General features: G+C 46.9%; 1 protein-coding gene across 34 annotated transcripts in view; it reads left to right on the top strand.

Annotated features, from left to right (window-relative positions):
• The window catches only part of KLHL3 (kelch like family member 3), a 289,234-nt gene extending 268,068 nt beyond the window's left edge, over nt 1-21,166 (top strand). For 21 of the 34 annotated variants that reach the window (XM_081500695.1, XM_081500696.1, XM_081500709.1 and 18 more), the window contains 7 exons: nt 352-469; nt 894-1,091; nt 2,811-2,912; nt 6,289-6,417; nt 9,789-9,929; nt 12,321-12,464; nt 16,507-21,166. In XM_081500695.1, coding sequence (XP_081356821.1) covers nt 352-469; nt 894-1,091; nt 2,811-2,912; nt 6,289-6,417; nt 9,789-9,929; nt 12,321-12,464; nt 16,507-16,535 — 861 coding nt within the window. In that variant the 3' untranslated portion in view covers nt 16,536-21,166. Of the gene's footprint in view, nt 1-351; nt 470-893; nt 1,092-2,810; nt 2,913-6,288; nt 6,418-9,788; nt 9,930-12,320; nt 12,469-16,506 lie in introns of all 34 variants that reach the window. The other 13 variants (XM_081500692.1, XM_081500701.1, XM_081500693.1 and 10 more) reach the window with 2 other exon arrangements.
• The last annotated feature ends 531 nt before the right edge of the window (nt 21,167-21,697 follow it).

The raw sequence follows: 21,697 nt of genomic DNA, 5'->3' as shown, positions 1-21,697 counted from the left end.
ATGAATATTTTGTTTCAATATAAAATTTAGTCTCCTTGCCCCCAGTCCTTAAGGATTGTAGAAGATGCCCCAAGTGGCTGCTGCACATGCCCCCAATACAACTGTGAGTAGGGGCACTTGGGAAGCATAGACTTAATGATTGTGTTTCTGTGGGAAGATGTCCACTAGATTTTTCTTGAATATTCATACCTGTTGATGATCAGGGGCAGCATCTTCATGTATGTAGCTCTGTAAACTGGCATTTCAGATCGTCCACGGACCCTGAGCAGTGAGCATGTATGTAACAGGGATTGGTGACCCATGAGTCTGGATGTTGGGGCAGCCAGCTAATGTCCACTTGTCTCTCTGGAGGTCATGATCGTGGTTGGTGGCCAGGCACCCAAGGCCATCCGCAGTGTGGAGTGCTATGACTTCGAGGAGGATCGCTGGGACCAGATCGCTGAGCTTCCCTCCAGGAGATGCAGAGCAGGTGAGCTGCATGGTCTCCTAGTGTGCTGGCTGCCCCCCTAGCCCCAACTCCCGCACTGCAGGTCTCTGCAGGGTGCTGAAATTCTGCTCCCTGTTTCTGAAAACATTGTGCTTTCCACATTCCCTTCCTTTCCCTTCCCCACTTGCACACTTTCTAGCTGTACCTTCTGGGGTCAGTTCTTAGGTGCTTAGGGACTTCAGGCTAATGCAAATATTTGCTTGACACAAACAAAATTAGCAGTGCAAATCTGAGAAGAAATCCAGTGAGTCCCATAGTGACTTCCAAATATCACAAGTTGGAGATCACCTTCTCTGTTAAACTATCAGTATTTATATGCCTGCCTCATTCCCACATTGTTACTTATCAAAATGTGAGTCATCAGCCATTTGAGATGACCTTGATGCCTTGGTTTCCTGTGCCTCAGGTGTGGTGTTCATGGCTGGCCATGTGTATGCTGTGGGCGGGTTCAATGGCTCACTGCGTGTGCGGACAGTGGACGTGTATGATGGGGTGAAGGACCAGTGGACGTCCATCGCCAGCATGCAGGAGCGCCGGAGCACGCTGGGTGCAGCTGTGCTCAATGACCTGCTCTATGCCGTGGGGGGCTTTGATGGCAGTACTGGTAGGTCCCGAACTCAGTCACCATCCAGCCTGAGACATGCACTCCATATTACTCTGGTTTGAAGCTTCCCAGGTGGCACAGCAGTAAAGAATCCTCCTGCCAATGCAGGAGACATAAGAGAAGCAGGTTTGGTCCCTGAGTTGGGAAAAATCCCCTGGTGTAGGAAATGGCAACCTACTCCAGTATTCTTGCCTGCAGAATTCCATGGACAGAGAAGCCTGGCAGGCTACAGTCCAAGGGGTCACAAAGAGTCAGACACAACTGAATAACTGAACCCACAACCCTGGTTTGCTCGGCCAGCTGTTGGGCCAACCTTTGGTCTCTCTGTAGCTACTATCCCAAGAACATAGCCATCCTTCCTCCTCTCCCAGCTTGTGTGTCAGAGTCACACCTTCCTACACACACAGTACTGTCCATGTGCTGTCATTTCTAGGCTCCAGGAAGTACCCCACCCTCAGAAGAGGCCCTTTTTTCCTTTCTAGTGTCTGGAAACTCATTTATTCCACAGATAGAACAGAGCAAGCTCAACTGTAGGGTGTCTCAGGACTGTGATCTGAACCCTCTGCTGAACAGATGGGAGAGCTGAGGTTCAGCTGTGGGAAGAGACTTGGCTTGAGTCACACAGCCCTTGTCCATTGCCCTTTTTGCTGCCGCACCAAAGCTGTACAAGGCTGTGACACTGCAGAAGCGTCTCCTTGCTCCTGGTGTTCATCTCGCTCCAGAGTCAGAATCAGAAACTATTAATACTAGTGAACATGGACTTGGAGAAATTATCTTATCTCTTCTTATATCTCCAGGTGGATGTCTCTGTAAACACTTAACTCTTTTTGTCCCCAGTGACATGAAAAACAATATGCTTTATCCCTCTGAAATTTCATTTCTGTCTTCACTAGTTGGTAACCTTTTTCAACCTTCTTTTTGCCTCTTTCATGTAATTCCAAGTTATATAGCCCCTCCAGAGGCTGCTTCTAGTGAGGGGGGACTGGGAATAAAAAGAACAAAGGATAGTGGGGCATTGTTTCTTTTAGGCATTGCTTTTAACTTTTAGTAGAAAACCTGACTAAACCATAGCTTAAACAAATGAGAGCTTTTGTTTTACTCGTGAAACAAAGTCAGAGGTTGGCAGTTGCTGACTTGGTTTAGTTGTTCAAGGATCTTGGGCCAAGATCTTACAGAGTCTCTTAGACTTGTCCTCATGGTCACAAGGTGGCTATTATAGCTCTTGCCGATACATTTGTATTCCAGGTAGCAAGAAGTAGTGGGGGTCGGGGGGGAAGGGGCCAGGGCTGGGAAGGGGGTCTCTTATCAGAAAAGCAAAGGCTATTTCAGAAATCCTGCTTAGATTGCATTGACTTGGTCACCCCCAACTCTAAGGGAGTCTGGGAAGACAAGTTTTCATCTTTCTAGCCTCTAAAATTGAGGAAGACAAGGGGAAAGAGGGTTGAAATAGGTGTTCAGTGAGGCAATCTCAGGTATTTAGTCCATTCTGTGGTTTTATGATTCACTTCATACCCTCTCACAGCCCACTGTCTAGGTCAGGTCTTAGTGGTCCCCTCAGGCAGACACACTGCAAGTGTGTTTATGGAGATGCCACGGGATGCATGGTGAGGCAGAGGTAGTGCTGAGTCATACTCCCCCGGGTTTTCCCCCATCCTCACTCTCAGCCCAGCAGGGTGAGGCCTGGCGCCATAGAAACCTCACGAGTCGCTTGTCTCCCAGGCCTGGCGTCGGTAGAAGCCTACAGCTACAAGACCAACGAGTGGTTCTTCGTGGCCCCGATGAACACGCGCCGTAGCAGCGTGGGCGTGGGCGTCGTGGAGGGTAAGGAGCGACAACGGACGGCTTCTGTTCCTGCCCTGGCCCTCGGGCCTTCTTCCGGTGTTCTGGCTCTATTCCTCCCCTTACTGCCGAGTTGGGTATGAGTATCCTGATTAGTGGATGAGAGGAGTTGAGACTCAGAGAGGTGTAGCTACTGGCCCAAGGCTAGAAAGTGGGTGAGCTGGACTGGGGGTACTAGGAGGAGCCTAGAGGGAAAATGCTAGGCTCTCGTTTTGGCCACTTGTCTATTTTACAAGTTGGGGAGTCCAGAGTCAAGGTATAACCCAGGAGTATAGTGTGTGTGTGGGGGTGAGAGTCAGTTGTTTAATCGATTTTGTCCTCCTATTTTATGTTGAGCATTGTTAGCAGAGCCCTGAGTGAGGTGGCTGCCTTTCCCCAGTTCTGATTAGTCACTGAAGGGTAGGTTGGTGCTGGGTCCTGCTCGGTCAGGAAGGATATGTGTGGTGAGGTAGGAGGAGTGGAGAGGTCTGGGGCCTGGTTAGACAGTGCACTGGACCTCTAAGTGCCTTCATATCCAGTTTCTCATTTTGTTCCTAAAACTCTCTTGAAGGAGAAGGGCAGGACTTAGATTTTCTCCATTCTCCAGAAGGGGAAACTGAGTCCCAGAAGAGTAATCAGTGTGCCTGTCCCACCCTGGTAAACAGCACAGCCACTCCTTGAACCCAGGTCTCCAAATTCTAACTCAGACCATTAGCAAATGTTATGAATAATTGAGAGGAGTTTTAGAAATATGTATGATTTCAACATATTGAAGCATAGAGTATTATTTGGACTAAACTGTTACACTTCACAGGGCAACACTGATTTATTAGCCTGTCCTGAAGTGGGAGTTTAGCTGAAAATCTGTGCATTCACACAGGTACACAGGCATTTTCTCTCTCTCACGTGTACACACAGCTCACACACGTGCTTCGGGGGGAGTGTCGGGCAGGGAGTTAGACATTAATAGAAATGTAATTTTCTCTTGCTACATTTCTTGGTCTGTACCAGTATTACATAGTTTAAATTTTAATTTAAAAGTATATTGTTCTAACACACCGAATGAGTCACCTTAGTGAGTGCAAGGATTTTGTCCTCCTACCAAGATAAATTGTTTCTCTCAATCTCATCCTTCTGGTGAAACAGAAATTGATTTGTCTGCCAAGTGTAGGTGCTTTGTCTAGCCACCTTCCCATTTCCCCCCTTGCCCTTTAGTCAGGAATATCAAACAATAGAGTAGGGGTTAAAAATAGCATATCCCTGAAAGGAGAAACCTTGAGTGGGTATTTTTTCAGCTGACACAGGGTTGAGATGGTTGATGGGAGTTAGAGGAGATGCCTTCATGGTGCTCATCAGAAATACTCCTCTTGATCCCCTTGACAGAGGCTTCTGTAAGCATGTTCTGCATGGCAGGAGTGCTGTGTAGTAGCACACCCTGTCGACACAGAGGACAGACTGGGGGTTTATTTATCTTGTCCATCCTGAATTCGAAGGTCTTTCAGCTGCAGATCACCGTGGGGCCGCAGAGTCCAACGGGCAGCTTCGGTGGGCATGTTCAGGGAGGATCTTCAGTAGATGCTGCTTTCCCCAAGGCCCTGAAGATACAGTCCCCCACACTATCTGCACAGAACCCACCTCCCTCTCCTCATCTCCTTACCACGGTGTCACAGCCTGACCGACAACTGGGGACAAAAGCAGGAAAACCAGGATCATCAGCTACCGGCTGCCCTGAAGAATCTCTATGTGGGAAAAGGGACAGTGAGGCTGAGAGAGGAGGCAGAAGCTCCCAACAGAGCAGCGATGGTGTGTTTTAGAGACTGGGGTTGCCCTCAGGAGCGTCTCATCTCCTCCACACCCCTGGCCTGTCTCCTCCTCCTCCACACCCCTGGCCTGTCTCCTCCCTCGTGACGGATAGCTGTCCAGGCAGGAGCTTACCTCTGAGCGGGCACACACCCTGAGAGTAGCCTGGGTCCTGGGGAAGCCTGCCTGAGTCAGGGCTCTGCTCTCTGGCTAGAGAGCAAAAGGTCTGGTTGAGAGGGCTCTGAGGCAGAAAAAAAACCAGGCTCAATGATAGAAGAAGAAATTTTACATTTGGTGTGGTAAAGTCTTGATGGTAGAACATGATTCTCAGCCTGAGAATCTCTTTCTGACTTAAAATAATTGTAGCTTTTTCACATACTGGTTGTATTCTTGGTGTCTCTCCATTAAGAAAGTACATATTGACCGAAAAGTCTTTTCATTAGGTAACCTTTTAAGTAGATTTGCATCTGGTGGTATTTATTTAGCCTGTAGCTAGTATACATCCTTACTATATACTTATTATAGTGTAGATCCTTATTATATCTCCAAGGTCCCCCATAGAACTGAGACCTCAGATAAAGTAGGACCCCCACACCCAACACACACACACACACACACACACACAGAATCCTACTGCATTCTAAGAGTACATGTTAAACCCAAATGTTCGAATCTCTCTGAGACAGCTCAAACTGCCAGTTTCCTGCCCCCTTGTCCAACCTCATCACCATCCTTAGGCCAAAATGATGTTCTTTGATAATAGCTTATGGTACTTTATTTTAAAAATAGGTGATGGTCAGTGGAAAGTAACACAACATTGTAAAGCAATTATCCTTCAATTTTTTTAAGTTTAACTTGAATGTAATCCAGCAGATCAGTATTTTTCTTCAGGATTACACTTTTTGTTTTTGGTTAAATAAACCTTTGCCTATTCCAGGATAAAGAAAAAAAATAGATGATGGTACTTCAGGGTTCTTGTGCATGGCTCAGAAATTGTAAGGGGATCTGCAGAGCAGTTCCAGCTACTCCAGCCCAGAGTACGCACAGAGCACTCCGTTTACACGCTTTGCCTGCCTGGGTTGTGGATAGAGTACAAAGCATGGTGAAGACAACGTTTGGGTTTCTGTTGGAGAATATCTTTCCATATTTGTTCTGTCTGCTCTTGTGAGCCTTTAGCCAGAAGGTCTGCCAGCCTGGCTGCAGCGGGGGCCCTTAAACTTTCCATCTCCCTGGTGCCTTGTTCTGGAGAAGATCTAATGTAGTTCACCAGTGAGAATACGTTGAGCCCTGGTGATGCCAGGCCATAGCTTCGCACTGGGTGTTTGGGGTGCTTTTTGAGATAAAGCTTCAGTACTGCTCTGAGGAGGAGCCCAGGGCTTAAGAGGAAGTAGAAGGCAGAGTCATGAAGGATGCTTGCTCTGGTTGGGGAGTGAGTCGGTTGGTCTTCCTGGGGAAGGAGCCTTGAACCCTGATGGGGGTGAGGGTGCGCCAGTGGGTTACAGGCAGAATTTCAGCCACGCTCCAGTTCCATGCCAGGGTCCGAAGCACCCCCTACCCCTGGCCACTTTGTCTGTTCCAGGGAAGCTGTATGCTGTCGGGGGCTATGATGGGGCCTCTCGCCAGTGCCTGAGCACCGTGGAGCAGTACAACCCAGCGACCAATGAGTGGACGTACGTGGCGGACATGAGCACTCGCCGCAGCGGCGCAGGTATGGGGTGGGGGTAGGGAGTCGGGGCTCAGGGGGCAGGCCGTGTTTGTTCTCACTGGTGGGTCTGGAGGCCAAGAGCTTAACGTTCTATCTTATTTTCCCTCCCTCCTGTCTGCTTTCAGTGTATATAATCCCACTCGCACCTTTGCAGTGAGTTAACCTTTCTCAGGGGGATCCCTTTGTAGAGAACCAATGGGTTGATATTCCCTTCATTGTCATCTCTTGCATTTGTTTGGAGGGGTCCACATCTCTTGAAAGTGAAGCTTGCTGTGTGCCAGGTGCTGTCCTAATAAGCACTCTCTGTGCCTCATTTATATTTAATCCTCATCACAGCCCTGCAGGGGTTCACAATGTAGCTCATACAACGTAACTCCACTCAGCAGGTTTAGAAAGTGAGTCAACCAGGGGTTAATTAGCCCAGGGTCCTGTCATTCGTCATTTTCATTAGTCACTGGCAGAGCCAGGATTCCTACTCAGGTCTGTCTCCCTTCAAAGTTAGCTTTTTCTGACCTCAGATTATCTGAGCCTCATTCTTATGAAGTCCCAGTCTTCCCTGGAAAAGCTAAAGCTTGCCTATCTCTGTCTTAGGGGGTCAAAAGTCAGGTTCGTATTTGGAGATGAACTGGTGTCTCTTCCCCAACTTTTCTTCACGTCAGCCCCCTTCCTGACGTGGGAGGAGAATAAATCCCCATGTGTGGCCCACTTTGGCCTCCTGGGGGAAGACCAGGAGCTTTAGGATTTTCCAGGAAGTGGAGCAGCAGCCCCTTCTTCCCTGCTTTGTCTGCCCCATCACCAGGCGGCGCAGGGGAGAGGGTCTGGAAGGGCAGACGGAGGTGCTGGGGGCTGGGCACCAGCTCTCTGTCCCAGCTTCCTGTGGCAGTGGTGACCGATGACCACCCCGGCTGGCGGGTAGGCCATCTGACTTCTGGGAAGGGAAGCCACAACTAAGAGCTTTTCCCCACAATGTTCCTTGAAAATTAGGCTGTTTTAATAGTTTTTGAGAACCACTGTACACTCACTAGTTAGAAAAAAAAAAAAAGTATGATTCCATTTAAGAAGCATTTGTGTTTGGAAGGCTATTTTTAGGGAGCTCGTCTCTGCCGATCCTGACAGGTTGGCCCTTCCTGAACACGCAGCACATGCGTGGAGGGCACGAGGTCTGGACCTTGGTTCTGGGTCCACTCGAGCATGCTGTGTGGTCTTGCCGTCCGCTTCCTCAGATGTGAAATGAGTGGGTTGCAGTAGGTGTTCCCGAGGGTCCAGTTCAATTCACAAGTCTCCTGGTTCTCCTTCCTTCACAGGGCTCTTCTAGCAATTTCAATTGATAGTATCGCTAGAGTCTTCTTTGTACTTACTGGAAATCCTCTGTGTGACTGAAGTGTGAGAGCAAGTGGTCACAGCCCAGGCAGCAGGGGCAGCTCCTCAGGAGCAGAGCAGCACACTGAGGTGTGTGGCTGTTTCTGGGAGCACCTGGAGCAGAAAGTTTGGAGGGGCGGCCCTGAGCAAAGCCGAGCACAGAGCCACCTCAGGAAATTCAGCCTCCTCCTGTGCACAGAGCTGCCTTTGGAGACCTTACTGCTCTGCATCAGGCTGCCCAGGGGTCACTGCTGAGTGGATGTCCCTCAGGCTGCCCCTGCCTCTCACCTGGGCCAGAGGCCCTAGATGGTGACGAGGGAGGCACAGTGACCTCAATTCAGGGGACGGTCTCTTTCCCTGAGGTGGATTCTTTCCTCAGTGCCCTGGCCTCTGGCTCCCGGGGCAGCATTTCTTTAGTGCTTCACCTCCCTAAGATTCAGGGAAGCCTCCCCTCTGGAGTTGGGCACCCATGTACTTGTCCTGGTAGGTGTCCTTTGGTGGCTAAAGACCCACAGACCCTGGCATGGGGGCCCTGGTGGCTCACACTGTGTTCACCTCTGTGTGAACTCTAGCAGAGGAGGCCGCAGAAGGGCACCGTGTCCCTCGGTGCCTCCTCAGCAGGGGTGGGCAGTGACAGCAGATGGCTTTGCTGAAAAGAGGCCATCTCTAGGTTCCAGTGTGTGCTTGTTCCTCTGCACATGGAGGAGGGGAAGGTGAGGCAGCTTGGGAACACACTGAATTATATTTATTAACATGAGTCCATCAGATAGCCACTGTTGATGCAACACCACCATCTGCTGTTAGTTTAGGGCAACTGCGAGAAACCATTTGCACACCCGCATAATTACTGGTGGGATTTTATGTGTCTTGTCATTCAAGCAGTATTTGTTGAGAACCTACTATGTGCCATCAGGCACAGGACAACTGACATGATAAGGCAAGTGTGGTTCTCGTCCACATGCAGTTTATATTCTGGAAATTGAGACCTTGGGTCTGAAACCTGGCTGCACGTCCCAATCACCTGAGATACTTTTTTCTGATTCCCGGCCAATGTCTCTGGGAGTGAGGCTGTGGAAATCTATGTTTTCAAAAATTCCCCAGCTAATTGAGCTGCAGCCTGTCCATGGAGTGGAGTCGTCTGTGGTCCACTGGATCTACCCATCTAGTCTGGCTCCCTCACTATACACATGGGAGAACCGAGGCCTTGAAAGGGCAGCACCACCTGCTGGGCAGGTGAGAGACACAGGTCCAGAACCAAGGTATCCTGGCCACCACGTCAGCTGCCCTTTCTAGGGCACTGTGCCACCCATCTGCTTTCTGGATTTTATTTCCTTGACTTGTATTATTGTTGTTCAGTCTTGTCTGACTCTTTGTGACCCCATGGACTGCAGCACGCCAGGCCTCTCTGTTCCTCACCATCTCCTGGAGTTTGCCCAAGTTCACGTCCATTGCTTTGGTGATGCCATCCAACCGTATCATCCTCTTGTATTAGAGGATGACATCCTCTTGATTTGTATTAGAGAATGTCAAAAGGTTATGCTGAAACCTATAAATGATGCAGTCCTGGCCCTCAGCTGAGGCTTATCATCACCGAGAGTGATTCAGGGCCCCTCTGCCACTTAGGAGGAGAGCCCAGGGGCAGAAAGGACAGCTTCTGATTCCAGATAAGCAGGGAGGTCTCAGCAGTCATGATCTCAGCACACCTGCTGTGTAGTTTCCATTACTACACAGTATGTAGTCTCTTTACTACATATACACACACGTATTGTGTATATTTTTACGTGTCTTTAAATAGAAATGAGGTCATATTTGCCTTCTATTTGGAGGTTTTCTGGTTGGCAATTTTATGAGGCAGGCAGGTGTCATTATATTTGTTTTACAGACGAGGACTCAACATAAAATAGCACTCCCCGTGTCACCCTGCCAGTGATGGCTGTCCAGGACAGGTGCCGGGCCTCCTGGTTTCTGGTCACAGCAGCCAATCTGAGGCTGGGACTCTGTGCTCTGCCTTTCAGGGGTTGGGGTCCTCAGTGGGCAGCTGTACGCCACAGGTGGGCACGATGGGCCTTTGGTGAGGAAGAGTGTCGAGGTTTACGATCCTGGAACAAACACCTGGAAGCAGGTGGCAGACATGAACATGTGCCGACGCAATGCAGGTAAGATGATGGCTCCTTCCTCTTTTCCTTGTGGGGAGGTTGCGGGTGTTTTCTCCTTGCAAACACTGGCCCTAAAAGAGGCAGCATGGAGAGCTCCCATGGCCTGGGGCTCAGCTTGTATCCTGAGCAGGGAGTGTCCATTTGCTGGGCAGGGAGAGCATGGAACCCCCAAAGCTAGCCAGAGGGCCCCCTCTTAGAGGCAGAAGGTTCCTTCCCTCCCGGTGAAGCATGATGACTTTCACTGCACATGGATGGACTCAGACCCAGAGGAGCTGTATGCTCAGGCCCAATGGCTTTGTTGGATAGCTAAGCCTGGGGCTGTGTGGACAGGGCCACACAGTGACACTTGGTTCTATCTTTTCTTTGCCGATGTCTGGCTATTAGAACCTCTCACTTCCCCCCAGAAACTGATTTCCTTCCTTTCAGAGGTATCCATGAAAGGATTTGTGATCCATTATCCAAAAGGACCACTTTTCCTTATTCTCTTGTTTGTATTTCCTGTCTCTCCTTCCCTTTCCTTCCCCTCCCCTTTTCCTTCCTGTAGGAATGATTTTCCTTAGAGTGTTTAGAGTTTTGTTCCTGGAGACTGAAACCTCTATTAAACCATTTCCTTTTAGACCTTTGCCCTATGGGTCGGGTCTTATGTTGGTATATCTTGCTTTATGCCTTCTCACTCTATCCAAGTGTTGGCTTAGCCCAACTTCCCTGGCTGGAAATACAAGCAGGTGACTTTCAGGCATACTTATTTCCTTTATACTCAAATTACCTGCTCGCTAAACCCATTTGCAGCTGACTTGTTGAAAGTGTAAATAGAGGGGAGTTTATTAATTTGCTCATTGTCTAAGCCTGCTGTGCTATAACCTGGCATTTGGCCTTGAGCCATGTGAATGAGGAATTACAGATCCTTCAAGGCAGCTAATGCAAGAATTAGGTTTAGATGTAAATGCATGTGTATGCACACATTCGCATATAGATATTTCTATTTTTTATAACAAAAATGGATCTTGCTGTAATACTGCTTTATTAAATCCTGCCTTTTTAGATCCACTTTATAATCTTTTATGAATATCTTATAACACTAAGCCTATTTACATAATATTATTTTAAATGTCTGTAACATAATTTAAAGAGCCAGGCTGCTATTGGACGTTTAGGTCATTTCCATCTTTTCTGTAAGTAATGCTTTGGTTATTATAAATAGCCTTTATAGCTAATTAATGCACACATTTAAAATTGTTTCTTAGAATAAAAGGTCAGAAGTGAAATCTTGGGTTCAGAGGGAGTATATGTGTTTTTGACATCACCCAGGAAAGTGGTGCCTTTTATACTCAGCAGTATTTGAGAGTATGTTCACCAACACTGGTAATTGCTACTTTCTGATCATCACCCACCCCTGAACTGGGCTTCCCTGGTAGATCAGGTAAAGAATCCACCTACAATGCAGGAGACCCCAATTCGATTCCTGGATCCGGAAGATCCCCTGTAGAAGCGATAGGCTACCCACCCCAGTATTCTTGAGCTTCCTTGGTGGCTCAGACGGTAAAGAATCCACCTGCAATGCAGGAGACCTGGGTTCAGTCCCTGGGTTGGGAAGATCCCCTGGAGGAGGGCATGGAAACCCACTCCAGTATTCTTGCCTGGAGAATCCCCATGGACAGAGGAGCCTGCTGGGCTGAAGTCCATGGGGTCGTAAAGAGTTGGACACAGTTGAGCATCTGAGCACATAATCCCTGAATCTTTTTTGAAAAAAGACACAGAATGTTGGACTGTGGCCTTTTAAAGTCTTGATGAGCAGTACTTACATTTTGCTATGCTTGAGTCCCTGTTACATGAGACCTTGCCCCCAAACCAGCTGCCTCAGAGATCAGGGTGGGTGGAAAGCCTTGTCCCTGAAAACTGTATGTGGATTTAGACACCAGTTGTGTGAAGGGATCACAAGCACAACCATTAGTGCCCCACAGTGTTGATGAAACAGGGCTTATCAGGGAACCAAGCAGAGTAGAAGTAGTGTGGGTGAGATCCCCTGAGTTGTCTTCTTTCTTAGCTCAGACTGAGCGTGGGAGGCTTGTGTGCCCTGTGCAGTAGAACGGGGCCTGTACCTGTGGTGCTCTGTGCCTATTTATAAGGTCAAGAGCAGGGAACATCTGTGGGCCTGTATCGTCGTGAAAGCTGCCTGGTCAGAGACATGACCTTGTTAGGAAGGGGGCTCCTCGGAGCCCAATGACTGTTGGGTATTCATTCATTGAGCAGACTTAAACCTGAGGAGCCAAATATATATTGTGCTACCACAAAGCGAAGGAAGAGCACCCCCAGGGGAGTCGAGACTTGTCTCTCACCCATTCTCTTGTGCTCCTGCTCTCATGCCTCCTCTGGCCTCTATTTGATTCCCAGGGGTCTGTGCAGTGAATGGGCTCCTGTATGTGGTTGGAGGGGATGATGGATCCTGTAACCTGGCTTCGGTGGAGTACTACAATCCTGTCACTGACAAGTGGACGCTGCTGCCAACCAACATGAGCACAGGGCGGAGCTATGCAGGTCAGTGTGCTCCTCCCCACCCGCACCCCCACACTGGGGCCTGGGATGGGGTGGGGCAGGTGGGGCCCAGGTCAGTTTGCTTAACTTGGGACCGAATGCCTCCTCCAGGGATGGCAGATGATTGTGACATGTCAGCACTCCTTCATGCTGTGCCCGCAACAGATACCCATAATTAGCACTCATTTCCCCAGTGAAGTTGAAGGTAGCCTCCGAACTCTTCTTAACAGTGTTCCAGGGAATCCCTTCCAACTGATCTGAGTTGTCATAAGAGGTTTTAGAATTTCACTGCCCTTCCTGACCAGCCTCCAATACCAGGAAATACAAGATATTGTACATGTAAGTTCTAAAGGAAATGTGCTACACAGGCTTTAGGACATGACATGCGGGAAGTGGCAGAGTTAGGGAATACTTCCTGGAGGAGACGAAGCCTAATTAAACTTGAAGGCTGGGTCACAGCCACACAGATAGCTGTTTTTTGCCGGGTACTCACTCCCTGCACCACAAAGCAGTGTGTTAGATATGGTAACTATTCCACAGCTTAGCTGTTTCCCTTCATGTGAGACATTAAGTAGTTCTCAGAATCTTCTTTTGCTATGATAAATAAGCTCCAGTAAATAACTTTGTTTATAAATCTTTACCTACAAGATACTCTTTTCAACAACCCTCTGGCTGAATGAGACTGTATCCTTACATTTTATAGATGATGAGACTGAGGTTTGGAATGTTTAAATAATCTGTCCAGGATCATGTGACTAAAAAAAGTGTCAGAGTCAGAATTCAAACCCAGTCCTAAGCCCATGCCTTTTGTGCTACCATAACTCAGGGTTGGGGGGTAAAGCAAGAGGCTGGAGGGAGGAGAGAGGAATGAAGCTGCTGTAGAGGGGTTTGTTTTTTTTTTTTTTTGGTGTGTGAAATCAGTTCCCTGACCAAGGATTGAACCCATGCCCCCTGCACAGGAAGCATGGAGTCTCAACCACTGGACTGTCAGAAAAGTGCCTATGGAGGCTTATTCCTGGTAGGGGGTGTGTGTGACAATTTTGGTGAGGTGTAGGGCACAGGATCAGAGTTGGTGGGGCTGAGGTCAAGGGTCTCTAGGGAGACAAGCAAATATATCTATGTAGCTCAGCCCCTTGTATCTCATTCTCCAGAAACTGGAAGAGTTAGAGCTAACATTTATTTATTGAGCACATAACAATATGCCAGTCATTCTCCTAAGTATTTTGTGACCATTATCATTCACTATGACTCCAATGGTATTCTTATTCTATTTTTCATTAGAAAGGTCATTATTCCATTTTGTTTGGCTTTTAGTGCAAAGGAAGACTATGTTGTGCAGGCTCAAAGGGCTATGTATTGCGTTCTGTCTGCCCAAGGCTTCAATTAATGAACTTATTTTACCTTTTTTTTTTTCCTCATTGAGGATTTTTATCAACTAAATAGAAAAGATTTTAGGGCATTTTGGTCCTCGAGTGATTCTGTTCTCACTGTTACTTATTAAAACCAGCGCTATCATTTTCTCTCTGAAGCTGAAGTGAAAAGTGCAGGGCATTTTCCTATATGTGAGCCTTAATGAGAGGGGAAAGTGCAGGTGTGAATGGTTAGAGTTTTGGGTATGTGCTGAGTATTTCATGTCCATTTCTTTACTGTTTGATTACTCCAGAAGTAGGTGGGAGGGAGATGAGCAGATGTGTAGTTTATGTTCAAACCCATTGACTGAGTGAATCTGTTATCTTAGAATCTAAGGAAATGGCCTGACATGCAAAGATTTATGGACAGAGTTATTTATTGGAGCATTATTTATCATAGCAAAAAACTGAGAACTACTTATTGTCGGACGTGAGGGACATAGCTAAATAAGCTGTGGAGTATTTATACAGCGGGCTTGTTTTTAATATGAGAATATGTTTGTGACAGGCTGTTAGGTTAAAAAAAGGATGATGCAAAATGTATGTACCATGTGAGCTTGGTCGAGCAGTCCTGGGTCACCGGGGTTGGAGTAGCTCCTGCTTACAGAAATGGATATTGGAGTCACATCTGAATTCAAGTCCCAGCTTTGCCACTAGCCCTGGGCCTCTGGGCAAGCCAGTCAGTCTGATTGAACCCCTGTTTTCTCATTTGTGAAATGAAAATAAAATCATATCAAGCCTCTTGGGGCTGTTGTGAGAATGAAACATGAGAATATGTGGAAAGTGCCTAGCACAATGCCTGTCTGGCAGGTAGAAACCACTCAGTAGCTGATTATGACTATCATTAGAAGTCAGGATATATTCCAAAAAAGAGAATGATGATTCTCTTTGTATGTAGGGATTAATTGTTTTTTCTTGGTGTTCTTCTGTGTTATCTAAAATTTCCATAATGGGAATATTTTATTTTATAATCAGAAAGCTTATATAAAAAGCAATACAGGAGCCTGCTTTTTAAAGAAATGCTACCTTGAGAAGGAAGAGCCTCAGGTGCGGGCAGGATGTTCTGAAGGGCAGACAGCACATCTGGGTCTGAGGACTCAGATTCTGCCACCTCTGATCTTTTCCATCTGAACCTTTATCCAGATATTGACATGCAATGTGTGTCTCAACAAAATCTCACCGTTTGGGTGTCCTGGGCTTTCTTTCAGCAATGTTCTTTCAATTTCATTTTCAACCAGATTTAATAGTTAGTCGTGGGAATATGTTAAAGTAAGGCTCCTAGTTACAGCTTACTTGTAAGTTAGAATTTGGTTCAGCTGCAGGTACCAGAAAACCTGTCAGATACTTGCTTAAATAAGGAAGTATCTTATGTGTATGTATGTATTTGTCCCAGGCAGAAAGGAGTCCCTGGCTAGTCTGGAGGTTCAGACTGTTATTGAAGAATCAGGTTCCTCCTGTCTTTTCTGTTCTGCCAGCTTTACAAATAGCTCCTGCTGCCTCTTGCACCTTACGTGAGCTTCTTGCGGGCAGGTCAAGGGAGAAAGCCAAAGCTGCAGCACTGGCAGACTTGTATTTACAATTGCATGGGCCAGGATTGCAGCACCTCCAGCTGCAAGGAAGTCTGGGAACCTGAGCTCGAAACTTGCTACTCTCAGTAGCAGAGGACAGCAAGTAGAAGGGGTGTTGGATGAGTCAGCCTGCGAATGTCTGCTGCACAGCTGAAGCCCATTACATGTAAGATTTTAGGCTCCTAAGTTAGCTGTTGAGTATGGTTCAACTTGGCTAAAACAGTAACACATACAGACATGTTTGGAATGTTTATCTAAGCGTAGAATTTAGCATTGGAGGGATCTTTCAGTTAGATGGGCTTCCCTTGTGGCTCAGCAGGTAAAGAATCCGCCTGCAATGCGGGAGACCTGGGCTCGATCCCTGGCTTGGGAAAATCCCCTGGAGAAGGGAAAGGCTACCCACTCCAGTATTCTGGCCTGGAGAATTCCATGGGCTCTATAGTCCAAGAGTCAGACACAACTGAGCGGCTTTCACTTTCGCATTCAGTTAGATGACCTTAAATACGTGGGAACAGAGCCTGAAGAGGTACATGGACTTATCTGAAGCCACAGTGCAGCTTGAGTGGTGGCAGAGCTAGGATGGAATTTACTTGTTCATGCTGCCATGAAGTCAGTCCATTGTTCTTTCCCTTGTCCTCATTTCCTTGTCCTCTTCACCCTTGTCCTCATTTCCTTGTCTGCTAAAAGGGGACATGAATTACTTATCACTTGTCTTAAAGTGATGCAAACTTAGAGCTGTGAGGTTTCCAGTGAGGGTGCTGAGTGCTGGAAAGAGGAGCCATTACAGTATGAGATGAGTTGGTGTGATGACATGAGGTAAGACCTCTCATCTGTGGCGTTGAGGGACTGTGCTTTATGTTTAAACATCTTGTGGGGACTTAGCTGTTATACCAGGAAGCGGCCGGCTGCTGACACCCTGAGTCCACAGGCCCTTTAGTGTTTGGGTATAAATCATGCCCATTTCCATTGTCTGTGGCTTGGGATGTTGTCCATGAACTCCTTGAGACTCTGAATAAGTTTGCAGAAACTATTAATAATATGGTAATTTTCTCCCCCTTTTCATCTTAGGTGTTGCTGTGATTCACAAGCCCTTGTGACCCCAACTCCCACTGCCAGGAGGTGGAGGAAGGGAGGGGTGCTGCCTGTGACTCAGCACAGCAGGACCACACTCGTTGGATGCCACTTGCTGCCAGAGTCTGCAGTGGAGCGAGAACTGCCCTCCTCCAACTTGGCAGTATTGTCTGGGTGGGAAGACAGTGATTGACCCCTGGCTCCCATGAGGTGTTTTGTCCCCTGCCCTGAGCAGTGGGTTCCTGATAGTTGTGGCTGCACCTTTGAGCATTGTGTGTGTGTGTGTGTGTGTGTGTATGTGTGTGTGTCTGTCTGTTTCTATAGGGGTATTAGAGAAGCTGGAACTTGTGTGTGTGTGTGTGTGTGTGTGTGTGTGTGTATAGGGGTGTGTGTGTGTACATGCGTGTGGAGAACATTTTGCTTCACTAAGTTGGGGGATGATGACGGTCTACTCCATTTCTGTACTACTGATCCTTCTGCTATGCTAAAAAACAAGTCACAGAAGCCTCTCTTCTGGATTGGCCCATGGGGACCTTGAGACTACTAAAGCTGCTGTCTACTGGAAGTGCATTTGGACACATGGGGAATGTCCAGAAATGACCAGGCCCATGTACTGGCCTAGACCACTGGCACTGTCTGCAGAAGAGTGGGGCTCCCCTGAAGCTGCCCCATGTCCTCTGTGTGCTAGAACTAGGACCGTGGGTTCTCCAGCCCGTCAGCAGGGTGCTCTTCTTTCACCTCTTCTCCCAGAAGTTCTCGTCAGAACTGCCTGGTCTCCGGGCCCCTGGTCTTTGATTTAATAGATCCCAAGTTTGGGAGATTTTGTGTCTCTTCAGCTGAGAAAACTAGCTCTTCAGTGAAGCACTGAATAACACACTGGAGAAAAAAATACATGGGAAACAAAAGCAACAAAACCAAGTGGTAGGGCTTTAGTCCTTGCCCATAGTGGTCTCAGAGAAGACCCAACTTCTGGGTTTTCCCAGGATAGGACAGCCTCTGTTTATACTTATTATCCAGGTTTAATTATTCAGAGCATCCCATTTTACTCTCATAAGTGTTCTGGTTTGGTGGTGAAGTAAAAGGTCACCCTACCTCCAAACCCAAAGATAGGTTTTTCCTTGCACTGGATGGAGTCATGTGTGATTCACATGGACACGGATGACTTTAAAGGGGTGTACCGGCTGGCCCTGGCCCTCAGAAGTCTGTGATGAAGGTCCTAGTCTGTCTGACACCCTTGTCCTCCTTTCCTTGTACTCTCCCCCATTCGAGGCCTATACCCTCTCTCCAACCCTCAGAAATCCCACTCCTTGCTTCCGTGAGGGAGGACATGGTGGTAGGCCCTGGATGTGCGATGTCTCTCAGGAATACTTGCATTTTGAGAGAGGAGCTTGATGAAAGTTTTGCTAATTCACAGGTAAAAATGATTAATGACAGATCTTAAGGCATCTGGAGAGGGGTATTTGAGGGCGCACAGACTCACTTGCATTAAAAAAAAAAAAAAGTACCTTAAAGCTGTACTGTTCCTGAACTAGCAAGTTGCTTATATTGAAATTTCCAGCATAAGGAGGGGAGATCTTGTGTCTGGAGCAGCCTCACAACTTGGGGGCTGGGATTTATCCTCCCTGTTGTCAGGGTCCACCCTTAGGGAGCCAAGGAGTTTTATAAACCCTGACGTTGGACTTCTGATACAACTGGGCCCCTGTTCCAAGCAGATTTTGCAGGAGGTTGGCATTCTCCCCACTTCACCCCAAGTTAGAAACCCAGGACTCTCCCCAGCGAGTTGGCCACTCTGTGTATTTACTGTATATTTATTGTGCACGAACCACTCAACTTTCTTGAGGGGGAAACATCTCCTTCCAATATTGAGCAGATATTATATCAGTGAGATGTTTGGAGAACACCAAGGCACCCAGGGTCTCTAGCAGCCTTGGGAAGAGGCTGAAATATCCAGCTTTGATGGACCTGGAAGAACAGTTCCAAAGATCCGAAGAGCTCAACACATGCCGTTAGCTGGGCGTTCCGCCCTTACCTGGCACGGAGGTGGCTGTGGTTTCAGAGCTCTGCCTGACTCTGGATCGGAAGCTGAAGGAATGTGCTTTGTGTCCAAACGTTGTTCTCCTCCCTCTCTGAGGAAGGTTTGGGACTTTGTTTCAGGCCATGTGTGTATGTGTGTGTGTGTGTGTGTGTGTTGGTGATAAGGTTGGGGGTTGGTGTCTGATGCGTGCCATCACACAGCTCTTGATTTCAGATGAAACATGAAGTGCCCCCCAACACCTACAAGCTGAACTTTCATTCTTATCATGCTTGTGTAGGGGAGGCTACTGTTCATGTGTCATCTTCCCAGAGAGGGTCCCCTCCATTAGAGCTAGCCAGCATGTTTTCTGCTTTTGGATTTTTGCTGTTGGCCCCTTCTTACGTCTCCCTGCCCAGGAAGCACTGCCCCTGTTGGCAGTGTTCTGAGGCTGTGTTCATCTCACCTCCATGCATCCTTTCTCATGGGGACTAGAACACTGGTACGTCATCACCAAAAAGCCAATGTGCTGTATCTGCCCACAGATGCCATCCAAAACTAGCTCTCCCTTTACCAGCATATGATTTTCTCCCTACAGTGGGCACAACAGACTTATTTTCAAGTCTGTGCTGGTCATGTGGTAGATGAGCCCCCCGTACCCTCTATTCTGATGGCCACAACTGCTTGTGAATGCCGCTTTGCCAGTGGTGTATCTGAAGTCTGATCACAGTGATGAAATGAAATTGCAGCCCAAGGTTAGAAGCAGCTTAGACTCTGCTTGGATACTGATTTGGACAACAGAGAAGTCAGACTCTGAATTCCAAAGTTATTTCTCTTAAGTACCCAATGGCATCTCTCCATCTAAAAAGTTGCAGTATTATGCAAATGAAAGTGACCTCATTTTCTGCTATGCAATAAGAATACTTAATTCTTTTTGTGACAAACCAGTTGCAATATCCCCTAAGATGCTTTCTGAGCTGTCTTACTTTGATATCTGTTGTGTAATGTTTGTATCTTCCTGAGCCAGATCCTTTCAAAGATTGCCTTTTTATAAAACTGAAGCTATAGCTTTCAGGCTAAAATTTTAATGTAGATATTTTTATAAAATAATTTTTCACAATATTTGAATTGCTTTTTATTATCCATGATAATGAAATGTTATGTTCTATTGTGTCATTCACTCGAACATCATTCATGCCTGTAGGTATTTTCCCTTTGTTTCTTACCTTACCCAAACTGATTTTTCAGTAGCTCTAGGCTGACTTGGAGGCTTCTTTCTTACACCACATGCAAGGGAGATTGCTAAAAAAAAAACACACAAATCACTGATGTTTCTTCAGTTGTTTAGGGTTTAACATTAAGCCTGACGCAGCACTTACCCATCTATGATGACTGTCTGCTTTTTCTGGAGACAGGCTTTCAGCAGGAGTGAGGCAGGGTGAGTCTGGTTGGCCCATCTCCTGGCATCTCTCATGGTCTGGCCTGGAGTCTGGCATGGAGAAGCCCAGGGAAAGGCCTGCCCTTCAGCATATACTCCAAGGAGGTTCTAGGTCCAGCTGACTAGTCTTCATTCTTTCCTATCTCCTTGTTCTTCAGAGCTTCAGGCCTAATCCCTTTGCTGCTGGATGATGTATGTCTCTTGAGAAATTATCTTGTCAGGGAACTTGAAAAGAGTAGTCATGGTCCCTGCTAAGAATGTGATCAGCATGTGCTTTGCAGATGTTCATACTACACTAACAACTTACTTGTCTCTTGAGCTGTGTCTACACTCCAGGCTCTATTTTGTGTATTTATCTGCCAATTTGTCTCATTTAAAAAATATTTTTGTGACAGGTGCCATTTGACTTGCCTCTGTGCTCCCCATTCGTATCTTGATGGATCAAGTTGGGAAGCTGAGCAAACTCATAATCCAACTAACTGGAGTTTTTGTTTGCCTAGAGAAGCGAGGAGGTTAGAATGTATTTTTTTTTTTAAGTTTTTGCACTATTTAGAGTCCTAAGCCCCTCATGTTTAGCCGTGCTGTGTATCAATTGACCAAGCAGGAGAGCTTGCAGCACCTCCGACATTTGGGAGTGTCAGAGACCTCTTCCATAGTGGATAATCACAACCTCAGAGCCCCTGTGCAGCCCTTGTCCTGGGGCTCGTGACTTACAGATTCAGCATTGGCCAAGGCAGTAATGCATGGGACCGGAGCATTTGGAGCAACAAAGTGCCCCAGTGCTACGTTCTCACCTTTGGTTATGAGGTTTCAAATTATTTTACCCCCCTTTCAGTGGCAATAAGAAACTTTGTTGGACTTCTTGTTTAATTCGTACATAATGTGTAAAATACTTTCTTTGAAAGCAAATTCAAGGCACTGAATCTGTATGTCTGTGTGGGTGCTGTGTCTGTGTGGCTGTCCATTGGCAGGCAGACTTGATCCCTGATGCCCTGTACACTACACTGCATGAGTCAGGTCCTTGATCGGGTGTTCTCTGCTTGGATGGTAGGAACCACAGAGCTTGTGAAAGAATACTTGTTACCTGCTCCATCGGTTACAGTGCTAGCTGAGGAAAACAGTTCCTCACATGTATTCTTTTAACAGGACTCATGTTCTAGTTTCCTGTAATTTATGTTCCTCTAATTTTAATAAAAGCTGAACTGTGAGAACCTTTCTCAGTATTTCATTCTGTCACCCAGCCTCTCTACCCTGTCTCAGACATGAAAAGGACAGACCCACTCCTGCCTGCTTTCAGTTAAAAAGTATTTTTTCTTCAAGATGTACTGGACAGAGTCTGGGTTCCTTTGGTGTCTATTGTCTGGCACAGTGCCAGATCCATGAAGCTCTTCAGTGAGGCCCAAAGAGGCCAGTCCCCTCAGTGGGTATTCACGGTCATGTGGACTACTGCCCGGTGATCACTGTGAGGTGAGTGAGATGGTGTCAGGCACTAGAGGAGGAAGCAGAGATTTGGCTATAAATAAACATTGATTTTTTTTTTAAGTTTGTTACAAGAACTAGAGATTGTATAGATATTTTGTTATGTTTGAATCATTAGAAATGCAAATATATTTTATCAAATATACACAGCTGTTTATTAAATATGTTGACTTATAAAATTTCAACACGCATGAAATAATAGTCACAGCTAACATTTACTGAGTATTTGCTATGTGCCAGCACTTTTCTAAGTACTTTGC

The sequence above is a fragment of the Giraffa tippelskirchi genome, chromosome 6 (genome assembly GCF_054371585.1).
Source record: "Giraffa tippelskirchi isolate mGirTip1 chromosome 6, T2T-mGirTip1v1.2.pri, whole genome shotgun sequence".
Taxonomy (NCBI): domain Eukaryota; kingdom Metazoa; phylum Chordata; class Mammalia; order Artiodactyla; family Giraffidae; genus Giraffa; species Giraffa tippelskirchi.
The sequence above is the reverse complement of the archived record's forward strand: the minus strand, read 5'-3'. Positions and strand labels throughout refer to the sequence as shown.